Below are 17,777 nucleotides of genomic sequence, written 5' to 3'. Positions count from 1 at the left end.
AGCGTTCTCTTGGCATCCATCAAACCCAGATTCGTCTGATGGACTGCCAGATGGGGAAGCGTGATTCATCACTCCAGAGAATGTGTTTCTTCTGCTCCATAGTCCAATGGTGGCGATGTTTACGTCACTCCAGCCGACGCTTGGCATTACACACAGTGATCTTAGGCTTGTGTACAGCTGCTCGGCCATGGAGACCCATTTCACGAAGCTACCGACAAACAGTTCGTGCTGACGTTGCTTCCTGAGGCAGTTTGGAACTAAGTAGTGAGTGTTGCAACCGAGGACAGGCGATTTTTACACATTACGCGCTTCAGCACTCGGTGGTCCAGTTCTATGAGCTTGTGTGGCCTACCACTTCCTTGCTGAGCCATTGTTGCTCCTAGACATTTCCACTTCATAATAACAGCACTTACAGTTGACCGGGGCAGGTCTAGCAGGGCTGAAATTTGACAAACTGACTTGTTGGAAAGGTGGCATCCTATGATGGTGCCATGTTGAAAGTCACTGAGCTCTTCAGTAAGGCCATTCCACTGCCAATGTTTGTCTATGGCGATTGCATCGCTGTGTGCTCGACTTTATACACCGGTCAGCAACGGGTGTGGCTTAAATAGCCAAATCCACTAATTTGAAAGGGTGTCCACATACTTTGTATATATAGTGCATTTGAAAGCTGAATACTTTCCTTGTGAATACGTATGTGAATGTACATGCCCCACCTAAACCCCTTTGTACTTACAAGTACTTGTCCACTTGTAGTATGCTACTTACTATTCAGAGAAAGAGCTGGATATGTGCAATTTAAAGTAGTCCCTGTAGCAGATACTCTTGGATGAATAAACTAACTGCATTGACCATTTGCTTTTTCGTGCTGTAAAAGCAGCCTAATCCTAGGTCTTTTTAGGTCTGCAACTGGCCAAGGAAAATACAAATATGGGAAATAATACCCTTTCAAACATGAAAAGTAGGCCTAATCAATGAGAGAGCATTTTTGGAGTCAGAGCTTTATTGCTGAATATCATATTAATAATCATTACAGTATGGTTAACTATTTTGAAAACAGTACAATAATTATATTACAGACAATATGGCAAAAAAAGCATTATTTTACAGTTAAGCTAATTATTTTACAACAAGGGCATTTGTCTGAAGAAAGAAGGGTTGAGGGTGGGAAGAAGTGCAAAGACACCTCTTTCGGTATACCATCACCTATATGTCATCCTCTGTCCAAAGCCGAGTCATATTCATTCTTGCACACCGTAGCAACAGAAAATGAAAACAAGCGTTTCTTATCGGACAAATTCAGGTAGGTCCCTCCCCGTATGCTTCCATTGGGTTACTACTAGTGAATATGACGTGTGTACAACTCACGTCAGCAGTCTTTAATTTCTCTCGAGTACTTCATTGATTTATATGTCATAGATTGGACTGAGTACAAGTATAATTCATTCTCTAAAATAATGAGAGAAAAAAAAGACACTGTGGCTCCTCAAGGACCGGAGTTCAGCACCCCTGCTCCAAAGCCAGATATCTATATTACTGTAATGGTCTCTTTTTACCTTCAGCAATTGATTCGGAATCAGTAAGCCAGCTTTACAACATTTGAACTTCATATTTTCAAGGGGGAATAAAAAAGGAAAAACAAAGATCCTCCAAACAAACAAGATCCTATCTTTTCTTTAGATTACAGGAACATTCATCTCAACTTGATCTTTTGCTCTACCACGTCTGTGTTTTATTCCCTCTGGAAAACATAAGGTGCAAACTTTTCACTAGTATCCAATGTATTACATCCCGTGGTTCATAGGGCTGAATGAAACTAAGGGAGTCACGTGACTCCTGTTTCAATAGGCATGACGATGCCTCTGATTATGAGGAACACAAGAACATCCCCACCAGTTGCTGAGGACAGAGGGTAACTAACCAGACATCTGGGAACTAGCCTGGGTGCCAGTCTGTTTCTGCTTTGTGTCAAACATGATAATGAAAAAAGTAGGAACCAACTGGCAACCAGGCTATGTCAGAGTAATCAGGGGAGGAAATAGTATGTATTCAATACACCTGGTGTATACTGTGCATTTCCCTTGGTTGCTAAGACACATCAAAATGTCCTTCTCACCTCTCCTCCCTTTCGTCCTACTCTCCTGAAAGGATTGGATAGGTATCAGGGTTGGTGTCAGTTCCATTTAAATTCAGGAAGTAAACCGACCCCCACCCTGGTAGTTATAAGCAAGATGGCAGAAATTAAACAAATGGAGCTACTTCCATGTTTTTTATACTTATCCAATCATTTCAGGTTTATATGAAGTGCCTACAGGGTTAGGGCTAGGGGGTTGTTTGTGGACACAACCTCTCGCTCTCCTCCTTTACTCTCTCTACCTCTCCCAGACACCTTCCTCCCCTAAGTGCGCACTCACACATTATCAACTCTCCTCCTGCCCCTCTCCCCCCCTCGGGCCTCCCACGCCTTCATTCCCCCCCCGCTTCCCCCTCCCTCTGACAGAAGTAGGAGAGCAGCGTGTCGAGGTCTCGCCGGTCGGCCGCCGCGTATAGCGAGCTCTCTCCCATCATGCTTAAGGCCATGCGCAGGGTAGACCAGATGTTGTCGGACATCATGGTGGCTGCGGCGCCCCCTGGGGCCCGGCTGGCACTGACCGTCTCGCCCTCCCCTGACGCCTGGCGCTGCAGGGACAGGGCTTCCAGGAAGTGCTCCACGGCCTCTCTGTAAACCAGGAAGAGAACAGGGGCCAACTTGAAATTGTCATTGTGGTGCATTCAATAGATTTGTATTAAGGCAAAAATAATTTTATTGTGAACAAAGTCATTACATTATATAAAGTCAAAATTTCTACCCCTGGTATGACCTGAATCTACAACTTACCTTTGACGAACATAAGAACGTGCAGTGTTTTAAGTGGTTTTGATGGAATATTATAAAAATAAAAAAACATATTGCGTGAATGTTGTTCTTGCAACATTTTGTATCTCTGGCCACAAAAGGCTCTCCCTCTCACCTGTGGGCTCCTAGGTTGACACAGCTGATTCCCAGGTTGTACCGACTGCGGATGAAGCCTGGCTGCAGTTCCAGCGCCCTCCTGTAGGCGGCAACAGCCTCCTCTGAGCGGCTTCCATTGGCCAGGGTAGCACCCAGTTTATTCCACAGCAGGTAGTCCTGAGAGGGAGACAGAGAGGTCATGAGCTCCTGAATTAGTGTTGGATACATTGAGTTTCTCACGCAGACTTATACAGAAAACTACCCTCTGCATTACGTAAACACCAAATTTAAAAATGATAACATACACCTTGATTTTGGACAAACCTACTTACTTACTTGCTGACTCTTACAAACCGATGATCATACACTTAATTTTCCTCACAGACCATCCCCTTGCATGGCACAGTGCTGTAAGAGCACACTACCCTTCTGTTAACCTGTCTGGGCTAGGGGGCAGTATTTTCACGGCCGGATAAAAAAACGTGCCCGATTTAAACTGGTTACTACTCTTGCCCAGAAACGAGAATATGCATATTATTAGTAGATTTGGATAGAAAACACTCTAACGTTTCTAAAACTGTTTGAATGGTGTCTGTGAGTATAACAGAACTCATATGGCAGGCAAAAACCTGAGAAGATTCCAAGTAGGAAGTGGCCTGTCTGCGATTTTGTAGTTCTCCTTTTGCTTGTCTATCGAAACTACAGTATCCGTGGGGTTATGTTGCACTTTCTAAGGCTTCCATTGGCTCTCTAAAGCGTTAAGAAAGGGCATCTCCTGTCTCTGGGCAAAGTATAGTAACTCAGTTTGTCAGTGGTCTGCCTGAGGACAAAGGGAATGGAAATACGCATTCACGAGACCACGCCATTTTTTCTTTCCCTCTTTGAATGAATACAGTATTGTCCGGTTGGAATATTATCGCTATTTTACGAGAAAAATACAATAAAAATTGATTTTAAACAGCGTTTGACATGCTTCCAAGTACGGTAATGGAACAGTTTGAATTTTTTTGTCTCGAAATGCGCTCCCGCGTTACCCTTTGGATAGTGACCTGAACACACGAACAAAACAGGGGTATTTGCACATAACTATGGATTATTTGGAACAAAAACAACATTTGTTGTGGATGTAGCAGTCCTGGGAGTGCATTCTGACGAAGAACAGCAAAGGTAATCCAATTTTTCTAATAGTAATTCTGAGTTTAGGTTGCGCCGAACTTGGCGGGTGTCAAATTAGCTAGCCGTGATGGCTGAGCTATGTACTCAGAATATTGCAAAATGTGCTTTCGCCTGAAAAACGATTTTAAAATCTGACATAGCAATTGCATAAAGGAGTTCTGCATCTATAATTCTTAAAATAATTATGTATTTTGTCAACGTTTAGCATGAGTAATTTAGTAAATTCACCGGAAGTTTTCGGCGGGAATGCTAGTTCTGAACATCACATGCTAATGTAAAAAGCAGTTTTTTTTATATAAATATGAACTTGATTGAACAAAACATGCATGTATTGTATAACATAATGTCCTAGGAGTGTCATCTGATGAAGATCATCAAAGGTTAGTGCTGCATTTAGCTGTGGTTTTGGTTTTTGTGACATATATGCTTGCTTGAAAAATGGCTGTGTGGTTATTTGTGTCTATGTACTCTCCTAACATAATCTAATGTTTTGCTTTCGTTGTAAAGCCTTTTTGAAATCGGACAATGTGGTTAGATTAACGAGAGTCTTATCTTTCAAATGGTGTAAAATAGTCGTATGTTTGAAATATTGAAATTATTGCATTTTTGAGGTATTTGTATTTCGCGCCACGTGATTCCACTGGCTGTTGAATAGAGTGGGACGCTAACGTCCCACCTAGCCCATAGAAGTTAAGAGGGTATGAGCAAAGGGAGCAAACTAAGAATAATGGACAACCAAGACCCTGACAAAGGTCATGTCAACCTGTACAAATCTGGAACAGTATTGGTGCAGGGCAGCCTCAAACCATTTGTAGCAGGACTTCTACAAGATCAAAGAGAGTGCACAGCATAAGAAGCTCAGCCTTGGACCACATCCCCACCCCATAGATGAGCAGCCCCAAGAGGAGTGTCCCTACCCTAGCCCTGAGCAAACCCAGGTCCTACAAATGCACTGCTCCTGCATTGATCCGAGGAGGAAATGCACCAAGCTGGAGATGAAGCTGGCGCAGCTCAAGGAGCTGTTCAGAACACTCGAGACAGCAAAGACCCAGACAACAGACCAGCACAACAATACCCCCTGAACAAGACCCAGAGAGCTGAAGGAGGAGCGAGACAGCTGTCTGGATGAGGGAGAACAGCCCACCTCAGACCCCCCCAGCACAGCTGGCAAAGACAAGAGTGAGAAAGAGAGAGTACATCTGTCCATTGCCACAAAAGGTGAGCTGAGTAAAATAGTTCAAGAGGGGGTAGTTAGTGTCTGTGAAAAAGGAAGGACAATCACAGAAGCAGAGGGGGGTAAATGCTACATGTGACTAGGGAGGGGTAGTTTCAGAGAGAAAAAAAGTATGAATAGGGAAATAAAATAAAAGGGGGGGGTGGACATACCGTTTGAAGAGGAGGAAAGTAATAGACCCTTTTGGAATACGTAAAAATGCATTCCCCCGGTCTCCCTCCTTCCTTCAAGTATTTGACAGTCTATGATTAAAACAATGAGGTATGGTCCACAGATCTAATTGAATCTGAACAACACTTTAACTGGAACAGAATATGGAAAAATATGACCTTGGCATCCCATAATCTGAACCATCCATTTATACATTTTAAGTTTGTTCACAGACTGTATTTAACACCAAGAAAACATTTTACGATGAATTTGGCCCCAACTCCCAACTGTATCCCCTAAATCAGGTAGGCATATTTCTGCATATGATGTGGGAGTGCCCTGCAATTAAATGCTTCCGAATTTAAATATTCAATGCTTTGCATTCATTATGTTACTTAACGATGATAGCCCCTTGAATATCTCAATCAGTCAGAGAAGATTACTGCTGGCAGGCAGCACTGCTGCGAAACAAATGTTGGCTTAAAGATGGCAACCACCTCACTCTCTCGCATTTAACAAGTGGATAAAGTTACTATTAGAAGTTATAACAGAATTATCGACAGCGAGAATGAATGGTGCAAGTCAAGGAACAATTGAGGCCTGGACAAATATACTTGACTCTCTAAAGAACAATCTCAGCTAAAGCCCCACACATACAAACTAATATATATATATTTTAACTTTTGTTACTTCCTTTGCTTTCAGGCCCACAGGGAAAGGGTGATACGGAGGAGGGGGTCTCTGGTCGTCTTGGGATAGGGCTGGGGGGGGATTGGCGGGAATGTAAGGGGTGACTCAGGCGATGGATAGGTGGGAGGGGGACTGATAGGCAACTTCGGTTGCTGGATGGGAAGGGGTTATCTTTGTATGCATTTCTTTGTTTTTGTACCTGTAACCCACCGTCTGAAAATAAAATAAAAGGTGGATCACAAGATTTTTTACAATGGGATGGAGCCAATTGCTTTCAGGTAACGATTAGCATACAGATCAGAAATTACTTCAAGGAAGCAAGCAAGGAAGGATGCATGTATTCGAACACGTTTGAATGCATCAACTTTATGCTGTTTAAATAAAATTAAGCAAATCATAATCAAGTGTGTCTATTCTCCAAACACACATGAACCACAGATTGGTAAGAGTTACTGCTGTGAAGTGTACCTGTGGTGTGACAGAGAGGGCCGCTGTGAAACAATCCACAGCCTTGTCATACTCCCCGCTCAGATTGAAGAGGACTCCCAGGCCACACTGTAGCTGGGGGTCGACACGGGCGGGGTCAGAGTTCGCCGCACTGAGGAACAGGGACTGCACTTCTGTAAACAAAGATCTGAGAGTGGGGGAGGAAGGAGGGAGGCACAGAGATGGGGAAAAAGGAGGAGGGAGAAGATTTAACAATTGTAATATTTTAAGCCAAGAGATAGAATCCATGTTTTCGTAACATATAAAACATGAGAAAATACAGAAGAACGTCCTGTATTGCATATTTAGCATTTCATTTGGTATTATATTAATTAGGAGTTCTAAGTATTATTTTGAATATACATGCACACAACATTTGTACACAATGAAAAAGGTCCACTCACTCTGGCAGCAGTGAGCCAAATCTCTCCCGCTCTCTGGTCCCTCCGTCCTTCTCTCGCTCCCGTTCACTCTGCTCCAGGACTGGCCGGTACGCGGGGTTGTGCCTCAGCCAATCGCGAAGGGTCTCACAGGCCTGCCTGTGCAGCGATTCGTTGGTGAAACTGACAGCCAGTGCCATCAGAGCGGTCAGGTTGTCCTTCTTCAACTCTATGCATCTAACGGCGAGAGAAGAAGAGAGCGCAAGAGACAGAGAGAAAAAAGAGAGAGAAAGGTGAGAGAACCCGAGAAAATGTTGTCAGCCAACAGTAAGGCAACAAGTTATCACAGGCGTCATGTAACTTCAAGGACTTCCTATTTTGCACCCAAGTTCATGCTTATCATAGCATCTTTGTATTCAAGCCACACATAAAACATGTATTCATAAAGCAAATAAGTACATACCTCATGACATACTCTTAATGTCACACAGGAGCTACGTCCCAAAAGGAACCCTTATTCTCTATATCAGGTGTGTCAAACATACAAGCCAATTCAATGCAGCTCATGGGTGGTTTAACACCTACTCATTCAAGGGTTTTTCTTTATTTTTACTATTTTCTATATTGTAGAATAAAAAAGTGGAGACATCAAAACTATGAAATAACACATAGTAACCAACCATTTCATGTGAAATCCATAGACTAGGGCCTAATGAATTTATTTCAATTGACTGATTTCCTTATATGAACTGTAACTCATAAAACTGTTGAAATTGTTGCATTTATATATTTGTTCAGTATATAAAATGGACCTACATATATACAATTTCCTCACCCCTGTCCAGCTTGCTAACAATCACTGAAACAAAAGCTAAAATCAGGGAGCATAAAAAAAGTGGAAATGTTTTTGCACATTTTGACAGCAAGGGAATAACACATTTTCAGTGTGGCTCTCTGGACCTTGTTGAAGACAGAATGCAGCCCCCAGATCAAAATGAGTTTGACAACCCTGCTCTATATAGTGCACTACTTTTGTCCAGAGCCCTATGGGTGACATATATAGGGAATAGGGTGCCACTTGGGACACACATGGGACTTCTCTCCAGTCAGTGAGGCTGCTATTCCATCTCTTTACCTGCGGAGGGCACTGATGGCTGCAAACTCTTGTTCGTTCTCTGCCTGACAGGTTCCCAGATATTGCCATGCCTAAAGAAGCGGGGAAAAAATTGTGAGTGTGCTTAGTTCTCTTTACCCACCTAATGCTAGCAGGGTAGGAAAGAACCCCCTTAGTCGCCAGCACTTGTTAGCCAGAAATAATTTCACCTTGAGTTAATATTATATTTGAGTTATTAATTAGTAATTAATGAGTGTCTCACCAGCTGGTTGTCTGGTTCTCTCTGTACGGCACTCTCAAACAGGCGCACGGCCCCAGGGATGTCCCCTGCCTCCATCCTCCTCACCCCCTCAGCAAGGGGGTCCTGGTGGGACATGTACGGGTTGTCCTCCTCAAACTGGTACCCCTGGATGGGGTGAGAGAGCGAGGGAGGGAAAGAGAAAGAAAGGGAGGAAGAAAGAGAGAGAGAGTTAAATCATGAACAGCAACTTAACAGACAAGACAACGCAGATTTTTTTTGCCTGGACAGGTAGGAATGCTGAACTTACTCATTGTGATCAGAAAGGCAAAACTTATCCTTAACTAAAAACAAACCCTTATTTTAACCAGGTAAGTTGACTGAGAACACTTTCTCAATTACAGCAACAACCTGGGGAAGAGTTAGAGGGGAGAGGAGGTGGGATGAATGAGCCAGTTGGAAGCTGGGGATGATTAGGCGGCCATGGACACCGGGGTTAAAACCCCTACTCTTACGATAAGTGCCATGGGATCATTTTTTTTTAGACCAGAGTAAAGAGGAAGCTGTCAAGTACCTTGTCGTAGGAGCTGCTGAGCATCTGGTCAAAATCAGAGAGCCAGGGGTGACTTTCTGCGTCTCTCTTGGCCATCTCCTCCCACTCCTGCTGCAGCTTCTCCCAGAAGTCCACGTCGCTCTGATACAGAGGAACAGTCACAATGTCAAACTCAGGGGTCAAATGGAGGTGCTGGGCATCACCATAATACCAGTTGCTGTGGGAATCCCTCTAACATTAACATTGGTCCAAACCACTATTTTTAGGGGATGCCCAAGGGCCAATGTGAACTTTGATAAAGGTTCTATATACAGTGTACTTTAGGCCAGTGTAATTACCTGATGTGTGAAGTAAAAATGTGCAATGGCATTAGTGCAATATAGTATATGTAAAGAGCTTAATATTTACTGAACACAAATATAAACACAACATGAAGTGTTGGTCCCAAGTTTCTTGAGCTGAAATAAAAGATCCCAGAACCTTTCCATACGCTTATTTATTTTAAATGTTGTGCAAAAATGTGTTTACATCCCTGTTAGTGAGCATGTCTCCCTCCTTTGCCAAGATAATCCATCCACCTGACAGGTGTGGCTTATCAAGAAGCTGATTAAACAGCATGAACATTACACAGGTGCACCTTGTGCTGGGGAAAATAAAAGGCCACTCTAAAATGTGCAGTTTTGTCACAACCCGACAGATGTCTCAAGTTGAGGGAGTGTGCAATTGGCATGCTGACTGCAGGTATGTCCACCAGAGCAGTCACCAGATAACTGAATGTTCATTTCTCTACCATAAGCCTTCTCCAACGTCATTTTAGAGAATTTGGCAGTGCGTCCAACCGGCCTCACAACCGCAGACCATGCGTAACCACTCCAGCCTTGGATCTCCACATCCGGCTTCTTCACCTGCGGGATCGTCTGAGTGAGTGATGAGGAGTATTTCTGTTTGTAATAGAAGCCCTTCTGATTGGCTGGGCCTGGCTCCCCAGTGGGTGGGTCTGGCTCCCAAGTGGGTGGGCCTATGCCCTCCCAGGCCTACCCATGGCTGCACCCTTGCCCAGTCATGTGAAGATTAGGGCATAATAATGATTTGGGCATAGGCTGGAATTATTCTTGATAGATACAATTTAGATGTTTAAAAAGACGTTTATGATAATTATTCTGTTATCTTTCCTATCGTATTGTCCTGCATCTCTTACCTCCACAGCAGCTTTAGCTTGCTGGAAATCTGGACCTGCAGTGGCGAACTCATCTACCCATGATTCCGCTGACTCCACTGAGACCTGAACAGGAAGGAAGAGGTAGCAATTGCAGATGTGGACACCAAGTTGTCCATAACTCTATAACAACACTTAAAGTGGGACGTTGAGGTTGTGACAGTAAAGGAGAAGCAGAAAAAGATGGGGAAGAAGGATGAGAGGAAGACAAGATAAAGGAATGGGAAGAAGCAAAACACAGAGAACCACACCCATTCTCCCACTCCCTTTCTCCCCTAGAATTTACACACCTTTAGTGCAGGTCATTTTTACTTCTTCTCTAAAAGTAGTCGCTATAATCTAAATGCAAGTTTAATCAGCAAAAACAATGCATCTTCCTTGGGTTTACAAAGTGCTAAGAACTACGGGAAAAACTACAGGGGGCACAACATTCTGCCACTAAAAACAGCCATCCAACTACCGCAAAAAAGGCTGATGAAAAATGATAATCAGCTCAACGCAACTTTCTTGACAGAAAGCCAGTTGCGGAGCCACTGGGCAGTGTTGCCATTGCGTCAGGGGTCCTACCTGCTTGACGACAGAAGCCCATTGATGTGCCTGTTTAGCCTTAGCTTTGGCAATCTTCTGATCCCACTCTTGGGTTGTCAAGGGTAAAGTCCCTCCCCCAGTCTCCTCCAGGAACTATGGCAACCAGGGAGCGGAGAACGGGGGGAGGCGTGATTGTTTTGTCGCAGGTGTGAGGCGTTGGGTTTTTGTTTTGGGAGGGGTGAGGACGGAGGAGTTTTGATTTGGTACAAATTAATGGGGGTTGTTAATCGAAGGAGGGGAAAGCCAAGAGTTCACGGCAGGGTCAAAGGGGGAAAAGTAGATGTCACAGTTAAAAAGGGCAACCATGAGAACTCCTAAGACTACATACACCAGGGCTGGGGTCTAATTCAGGAAGTGACTTGGAATTCAACTCATGGTGAAAACAATACAAAAATGCCTATTATTATTTTTCATTCCCCTACCGGAATAGAAAAATTATTTGCCACAAGCCTGTTAAAAACATACGACTTCACTTGATAAGGGGAACTGGAAGTCTGATTCAAGACGGGAACAGCTATGATGATTTTCATTGGCAGAAGTTGGCAGATAGAAATCACATGTATTGAAAGGACAATGCTCTCTTTTCCACAATAAATGATTTCTACACATACCATTTCCAAATTATACATTGTACAGCCTAGTGCAAGGCTCACATACAGAAAAGTTAATGGCCATCACTTGGTTATGTAGTTAGTAACAATTGCAGGGGTCTGCACCAAATACTGGGATGTGGGGGGTCATGAGGCACAAAATGAGGACGCTTGAGCCAAGATGGCTCCCTGTAGGTTGACAGTTGCACCCTTCCCCTTGTGTCTTCAATGGAAGTTGGGTCCTACCTGGTTGAGGTTGGAGGCCCAGTTCTGAGCCTCCTTGGCCTGAGCTCTATCTGTGTGCTGTTTGCCTGCTCTGTCCTCCACTGTGACACTGCCCTCACCAATCTGCCTAATGAACCGCAGGAACTACAGTGCAACACAACAACAACATAACAATGACACAATATCCATTATGACTAATGGCTTATGGACCTAGATTGGTCATTAAATCAGTTTGTGCTTTAGCCAAATCCCAAATAATGACAGAGGACTTGGATACCACACAAACAGTTCTGAAGACCAGGTTGTAAAGAGTCACTATGCTTCTACGGTCCATCACAGCAAAATGCTTTCCCATAAAACATTTTGATGTCTAATTGACTACAAAGAAGCGGGTCTTACTGAACAATTCAAAAGAAACGGCTACAACTACAATGATCCTGTTATTGCAAAGCTACATTACTTCTATGGGCAAAGAATGGGGAAAGGGTATGGGGATAGATATGTAGAAAAAGGTATGAAACACACGCGACACGGAAATAACACACACACCTCAGTGTTCTGTAACTTGGGGTCATTGACCTTTGCGACCAGCTCATTGGCTGTTTGCTTCAGTTCGTCTCCTGGTAGGTACTCTTTCGTCCTATTGGATTTACAAACATTAACATCAAAGGGTTAATTTAAACAGCTAACTAAGTCTCAAACAGTGATCATTTTAAAGAACAAGTGGGTTAAAGAGACCATGTACATTTTACATAATCACACTGTATCCTTGTAAATATATTGGAATTGAAATGCATTGTCTCTTTTCACAATACATATCCAATAAGGATGGAATCAAAAGACACTTTTGAATACCTAATTAAATGACTGCTACTTATGGGGTCAACGCATTACATACACAAACTAAAAGCCTGTGTGCAGGATTTACTGGCTATCATTTTCTTTCTTGACTTAGAGTTATGCAATGACTTCCATTCACTAGCACAAGGCTGTGTTACGGCCAAAGCCCTTATAAAGTGAATGCAACAACAAAGAGTTCTGAGAGGACGACGTCAAGGACTTTAAGACACACTTAGCGGCTCAACATCACAATGGCACCATCTTCTCTGGAACAATCTCACGGTCTCGCCGACTGTCGCTGTATCTATCTACGTGTCCCTTGCTCTCCTCTTTTTCTCTGTCTCTCCATTATTACCATTCTTGCTCCCTCTCTCCCAGGTCTCCGAGCCATAGCTTCTCCTCCGATTGCTCCAGATACTCCTCTGCCCAACGCCCGGGATCTGAGAGAGAGAGAGAGAGAGAGAGAGAGCGAGAGAAAGAGAAGAGAAAGAGGCAAGAAAGGGAAAGAGAGTAAGATACAGATTATTTCTCTACGTGTTAGAAGTTTTGGCCACAAAGTACGTTCAAACAAATGGTTGGCAATTGTGCCTACCATTGACATTCCAACAAATGTACCTGTGCCATCGGTGATGAACTCTCTGGTCCAATCAGCATCGGCCGGGTCTCCAAGTCCCGCCTGCCCTGATGAGGCGGCGGCGGCATCCGCTCCCGACAGAAACTCAGAAGTCCAATCACCAGACAGGGCCAACGCGGCCACACCCGGAGCTACGGACAGGACAGGAGGGAACGGGTGTTGTTTTCTTCACACGTTGGTAAAAGAAAGTGTGTTTTTCAGTTTAAGTACTTGGATGGAAGGTACAGGAAAACTTAATAAAAAGGTTTCTTGAAGTGTCAACATATGTTCCAAAACCTGTGGGGTAACAATATGGAAGTGCTGCCGGGCAGCTGGACAGGCACACCGCAAATCTTTAATAGTGTTGCTTCTGCTGCGTTGGAGAGTATAATAAGGTATTCTATTACTGCTGTGTGTGTACCTCTCTGTGGAGCCTGTCTGTAGCTCTGCTGATCAATCTGCTGCATTTCCTCCAGTAACTGGCCCATGTCGAAGCTGTGAGGGGGCCGTGGAGGCGCCTGCTGCATGAACTCATTCACCAACTGGGACACACACATGCAGAAGAGGTCATCAAACGCTAGCCTATTCAATAACGATTAACAAACCTCACATGAATGGAATGCGTTTTCATATTCCTTTTTTAGAATATGTAGACAAAGCACAACAGTTCGAATCAAAAGGACTGGGAAGGTAATATGAGACTGACCTCTTCTTCTGTTGCTATTTCAATGGGTGTAGGGGGAATCTAGGAGAAAAAGAGGGATGAAAGTGATACTGTGAGATATATTTGTGAAAGGTATAGTACAACTACGTTGCAGTATCTTGTCTAAGTTGTATGGTCCAAACAAACTATGTTGTATGAACTTGTTCAATTATGAGTAGATGGGTCCAGGGCTAAAGTGCGACAAAGTTTTTCTGTGTTTTATTTTGGGAGGTCTACGCGACTAGGAAAGAAATCTCCCAGATAATAGTTGTTGTAATAAGGCGTCGCTGTACTGTTGTTTCAGAGTGCCTAAGAGAAAAAAGCGAGTGCAGATTCGATCAGGTCATGGTTGCTCCACTACTACAGCTAAAACGGCTTCACCAAGTCAAAAGAGCTGACCCATATTACAGGCGCAACATTGTTATCTTCCTACAGCGAATCGCCGGGACCACATTTTACATTCAGAAACCATGTTGGGGGCCATTCTAAAACTATAGCCAAACATTTGGGGGCACAGAAAGAAAGGAAAATGCATAGCTTCTTCAGGAGATCAAAGATAATAGATATCACAAACCTGATGTTTTTATAGAGACAGTGTACAATTTTAAATGTAATCTCAATAGGAAAATAGTGTTTTTACACAATTTATTTATTTTATTTTATTTCACCTTTATTTAACCAGGTAGGCAATGTAGAAATGTAGAAACCTAATATTCCACAAATGACTTTGTAATTTCATTTGAACTTTTATAATAAAAAAAGTGTCTTTACAGTGTTACATATTACTTTATAGGGCACAACATGTGCTTAAAGTAGATAGAATTCATATAGGCTGTATCTCAATCATTTTTAAAAATCTCAGTTCTGGTGCTCATAAATTTCATGTCGTGCTCCTAACTTTTGTTTTTAAATTGGGAGCACCAGTATTACCAATGAAAATGTTACATTTAGAGCCCTGGATGGGCCCCACCATTGACCAGGAAAAATAACTCTCAATGCAACATGGTCAATAAACTAATAATATAAAAAACATAAAACATGGATTACAGTACATATTCCATACATTCTTTATTCTAATTTCTACAGGTGACTACTCACAGTGGGCGTTGACCTGTGCCTCCAAGCTCCTCCCTCCTGGGTCATGTGACCCGTCAGCTTCATGAGAGGATTGGCTCCCCCGCACTCCCCCTCCACCAGCTCCCGCATCGCCATGGCAACACCGGGCAGCGGCGTATCCAATCAGACCACCTTAGAACTGAAGAGAGTAAGAAGTTAATAAAAACATTGATTTAGCCATTAGATGATGGATGGAATTATTTGAACATTCCAAACATTTCACATAATTAACTCAGTTTGATAATATCTCATTCAGGATCCTGCCTGGGTGGCAGACTCTTTCTGCATTTGTTGAGGTGCCTAACAAGACAAAACATGTGAGCTATTAAGCAGAGCTAGACCAGCACCAACACCATTCATGGTCCCATGCAAGACAGCTCAGGATAAACCATTTGAATACAAAGAGGGTGTACCGGTATCAAGAAAAACATAGGAAAAAAACGTGGATTTCCGCTCACTGTTGGGCAGTCATTTACCTTCCTACTACAGCTAGGCTATCCTTTTCTCCAGCTCCTGTGCTGTGTTTGGACGTGCATCATCACTCTCTTTTCAACCTTTCACATCAATCAAAGCAACAGGAGAGAGCTGTTTGAGATATATGGAGGTCTATTTGGAGGATGAGAGGGCTAGCCAGGCCAAATTGAAATCTCATCCTGGGTGCCCAATGACTCATAGAGCATGTTAGATTAGGAGAGGACTATCTGTTGGATTTTAACACACACACACACACACACACACACACACACACACACACACACGACTGATGCCCTCCAAGGATACCAAAAAAATGTAGCAAGCAGTCAAAGAATGGCTCCACAACAGGACTGAGTGAGAATAGCCTTGAGCTTCACTTTCACTCTTCCAACTGGCTTTTCAGTCTTTGACTCACTCTTTAAAATACTCACCTGGCCCTTTAAGTGAACAAAAACATTCAAGGGTGACAACCAACAGTCAATGCGACTCCCTCTACTGCAAAGCTATAGTAATATTCCCTGATCCAGTCCTCTCCCCCACAACAGTGTGTCACAGCAATCAAATGTCGGAGAGACGAACCTGCTGTTCACATAGCAGACCTACTATCTAGGCCAACAACAGATGTACATAGATAATGGCCTACTCAACTTCACTAAACCTCTCAGACAAACACAATTGTGACAATTTCTATAACGCAGTCAGCCCTGGAGCTGAGAAGTTAAGCCCTTTCCACCATTTTACAACAATTCAAGAAGTAACAGCATCACACACACAACTGCAGGTAATCTTGCCCAAAAACAAGGGGAGACAACGCTGTACCCTGTCCACAGGTGGTCCAGTAGCTACACTAGGGTTTAGATTTAAGGATTTCTTTCCGCTGACCCAAACAGATGCTGTACGATTAGGGCCTTGGTAAGAGGATTATAGACAGATTTTAATAAACACTGTCTCACACACACACAGCTCCATGTGATGTGCAATACTGTGGATAGAAGAGACAGTCTTAATGAATATGTATGGAGTGAATGTGCAGGGGTTTAATTCAGTTAGTTGGAATTCCTTGTTATGTGTCATACTTGGCACTGTATGACATCATGCTGTAGCTATATTGGCTCTACAGTAAAATATAGGTTGGCTTCTCAAGTTGAGACTGAGTGCATGAACATGTTATGATGAAGGTATGATGCTTTGTCATGTGTTGAAAACAAAGTTAGCATTGCTATGCTTTTACCTGAAAACCACCAGTTGAGAATTCAAAGAGCACCATAAAACGAACCATTGCCATCAGATAGCAGTAGGTACTATAGATACTATATACTATATTAACTAGCTACTATACTGCACACATCCTACTACACCATGGCAATAGTTCATGCACAAAAGTTAAGAGGGAGGCATGTCTTAGCCACATTACATCAATTAATGTCCTCCCAACTAGCACTGTAACGATAAACATTGACTTTACACAATATATGTACTGTATGCCAGCTAGCTAGCTACCTAGTTAGTTAGCTAACGTATCTATTGTTTAGTGGGTGTAGCTAGCTAATTATGGTTAGTCAGAGAGCGTTGAGCTTGCAAAATACATTCAGTAAAATATTAACCGCTAACTAGTTACGTGGCTAACTACCTGTTTGCTACAATGCACGTTGATGACCAAATGCTAACAAGTTAGCTACAAAAATGTGACAGACCATTATTCGACTGATAGCATAATGTTCTACTCACCACCACCTACTGCTGACTGTAGACCTTCCTACCTTTCTACTATCCTCTTCTCCTAATTGTCTACTTACAAAATAATAAATAGCTGGCACATTAAGAAACCAACAAAGCTACCGAGTGTGAAAGTAAATCTTTACCCGTGTTTATTAGCGCGTGTCTCTTTATTTACCTCCTGCTCTTTCCCCCATGACCCACAAAAATCTACACAGACGCACAGCTAATCCTGCAAGGCGTATTCTCGAACAGCGTCAACGTAGACGTTGAATGACAGACAATACGGAATGTGCGCAGAACGAGTTTGTGCGTGTGTAAACGCTGCAAATCGGTGTTGCCATGTATGCCAAAGAATATTGAAACATTCTAATAATGTTCGATTAAGGTGCAATCCCTGGCTACATTGGTGAAACAATGTAACGAAAGAGGCGTAAAATTGACCTTGATTGAATGTGGGCGAAGTACGTAAAGGGAAAGCAAGGTTTGCGTATATTATTGCGCAAGGTATGAATGAATTGCAAAGTCCAACAAATTTGTATGCTTTCTGGCAACATCATTTTCTGTCTCAAACGGGTTATTCCTGATATATGTAGGCTTTTACCAAGGAATTTATGTATTCTCTCAAACCATCCAAAAAGTACTCAGAAGATGGTAGTGATTGTGAAATATTTTCAAATTGA

The 17,777-nt window shown here is 42.9% G+C and overlaps 1 protein-coding gene across 4 annotated transcripts; it reads right to left on the bottom strand.

The window, feature by feature from the left end:
• Positions 1-985: 985 nt before the first annotated feature.
• Positions 986-17,530, bottom strand: LOC106583355 (peroxisomal targeting signal 1 receptor). 4 transcript variants are annotated; one of them, XM_082963256.1, is made up of 16 exons: positions 17,241-17,530; positions 14,887-15,043; positions 13,792-13,830; positions 13,507-13,627; positions 13,088-13,237; positions 12,828-12,912; positions 12,182-12,272; positions 11,654-11,776; positions 10,212-10,295; positions 9,035-9,154; positions 8,485-8,628; positions 8,244-8,314; positions 7,133-7,345; positions 6,711-6,876; positions 3,012-3,169; positions 986-2,719 (listed from the first exon to the last, which is right to left on the bottom strand). In XM_082963256.1, exons 2-16 carry the CDS (start codon positions 14,998-15,000, stop codon positions 2,467-2,469), a joined length of 1,932 nt encoding a protein of 643 aa, XP_082819382.1. In that variant the 5' UTR covers positions 15,001-15,043; positions 17,241-17,530; the 3' UTR covers positions 986-2,466. The 4 variants fall into 4 exon arrangements, with proteins under 4 accessions (XP_082819382.1, XP_082819381.1, XP_082819384.1 ...); XM_082963255.1 differs by having other exon boundaries at positions 17,107-17,439; XM_082963258.1 differs by having other exon boundaries at positions 17,273-17,402.
• Between the last annotated feature and the right edge of the window lie 247 nt (positions 17,531-17,777).

This window comes from Salmo salar, chromosome 02 (assembly GCF_965601325.2).
Source record: "Salmo salar chromosome 02, fSalSal1, whole genome shotgun sequence".
Lineage (NCBI taxonomy): Eukaryota > Metazoa > Chordata > Actinopteri > Salmoniformes > Salmonidae > Salmo > Salmo salar.
The sequence above is the reverse complement of the archived record's forward strand: the minus strand, read 5'-3'. Positions and strand labels throughout refer to the sequence as shown.

Bases quoted from the DNA above. Each gene is read 5' to 3' on its own strand.
- LOC106583355 (XM_082963256.1), bottom strand. From the start codon at position 15,000: ATGGCGATGCGGGAGCTGGTGGAGGGGGAGTGCGGGGGAGCCAATCCT. The intron at 13,238-13,506 runs GTACACACACAG...TCCTGTCCGTAG, and splicing joins CAGACAGGCTCCACAGAGAG to CTCCGGGTGTGGCCGCGTTG. The intron at 8,315-8,484 runs GTGAGACACTCA...CCGCTTCTTTAG, and splicing joins GAGAACCAGACAACCAGCTG to GCATGGCAATATCTGGGAAC.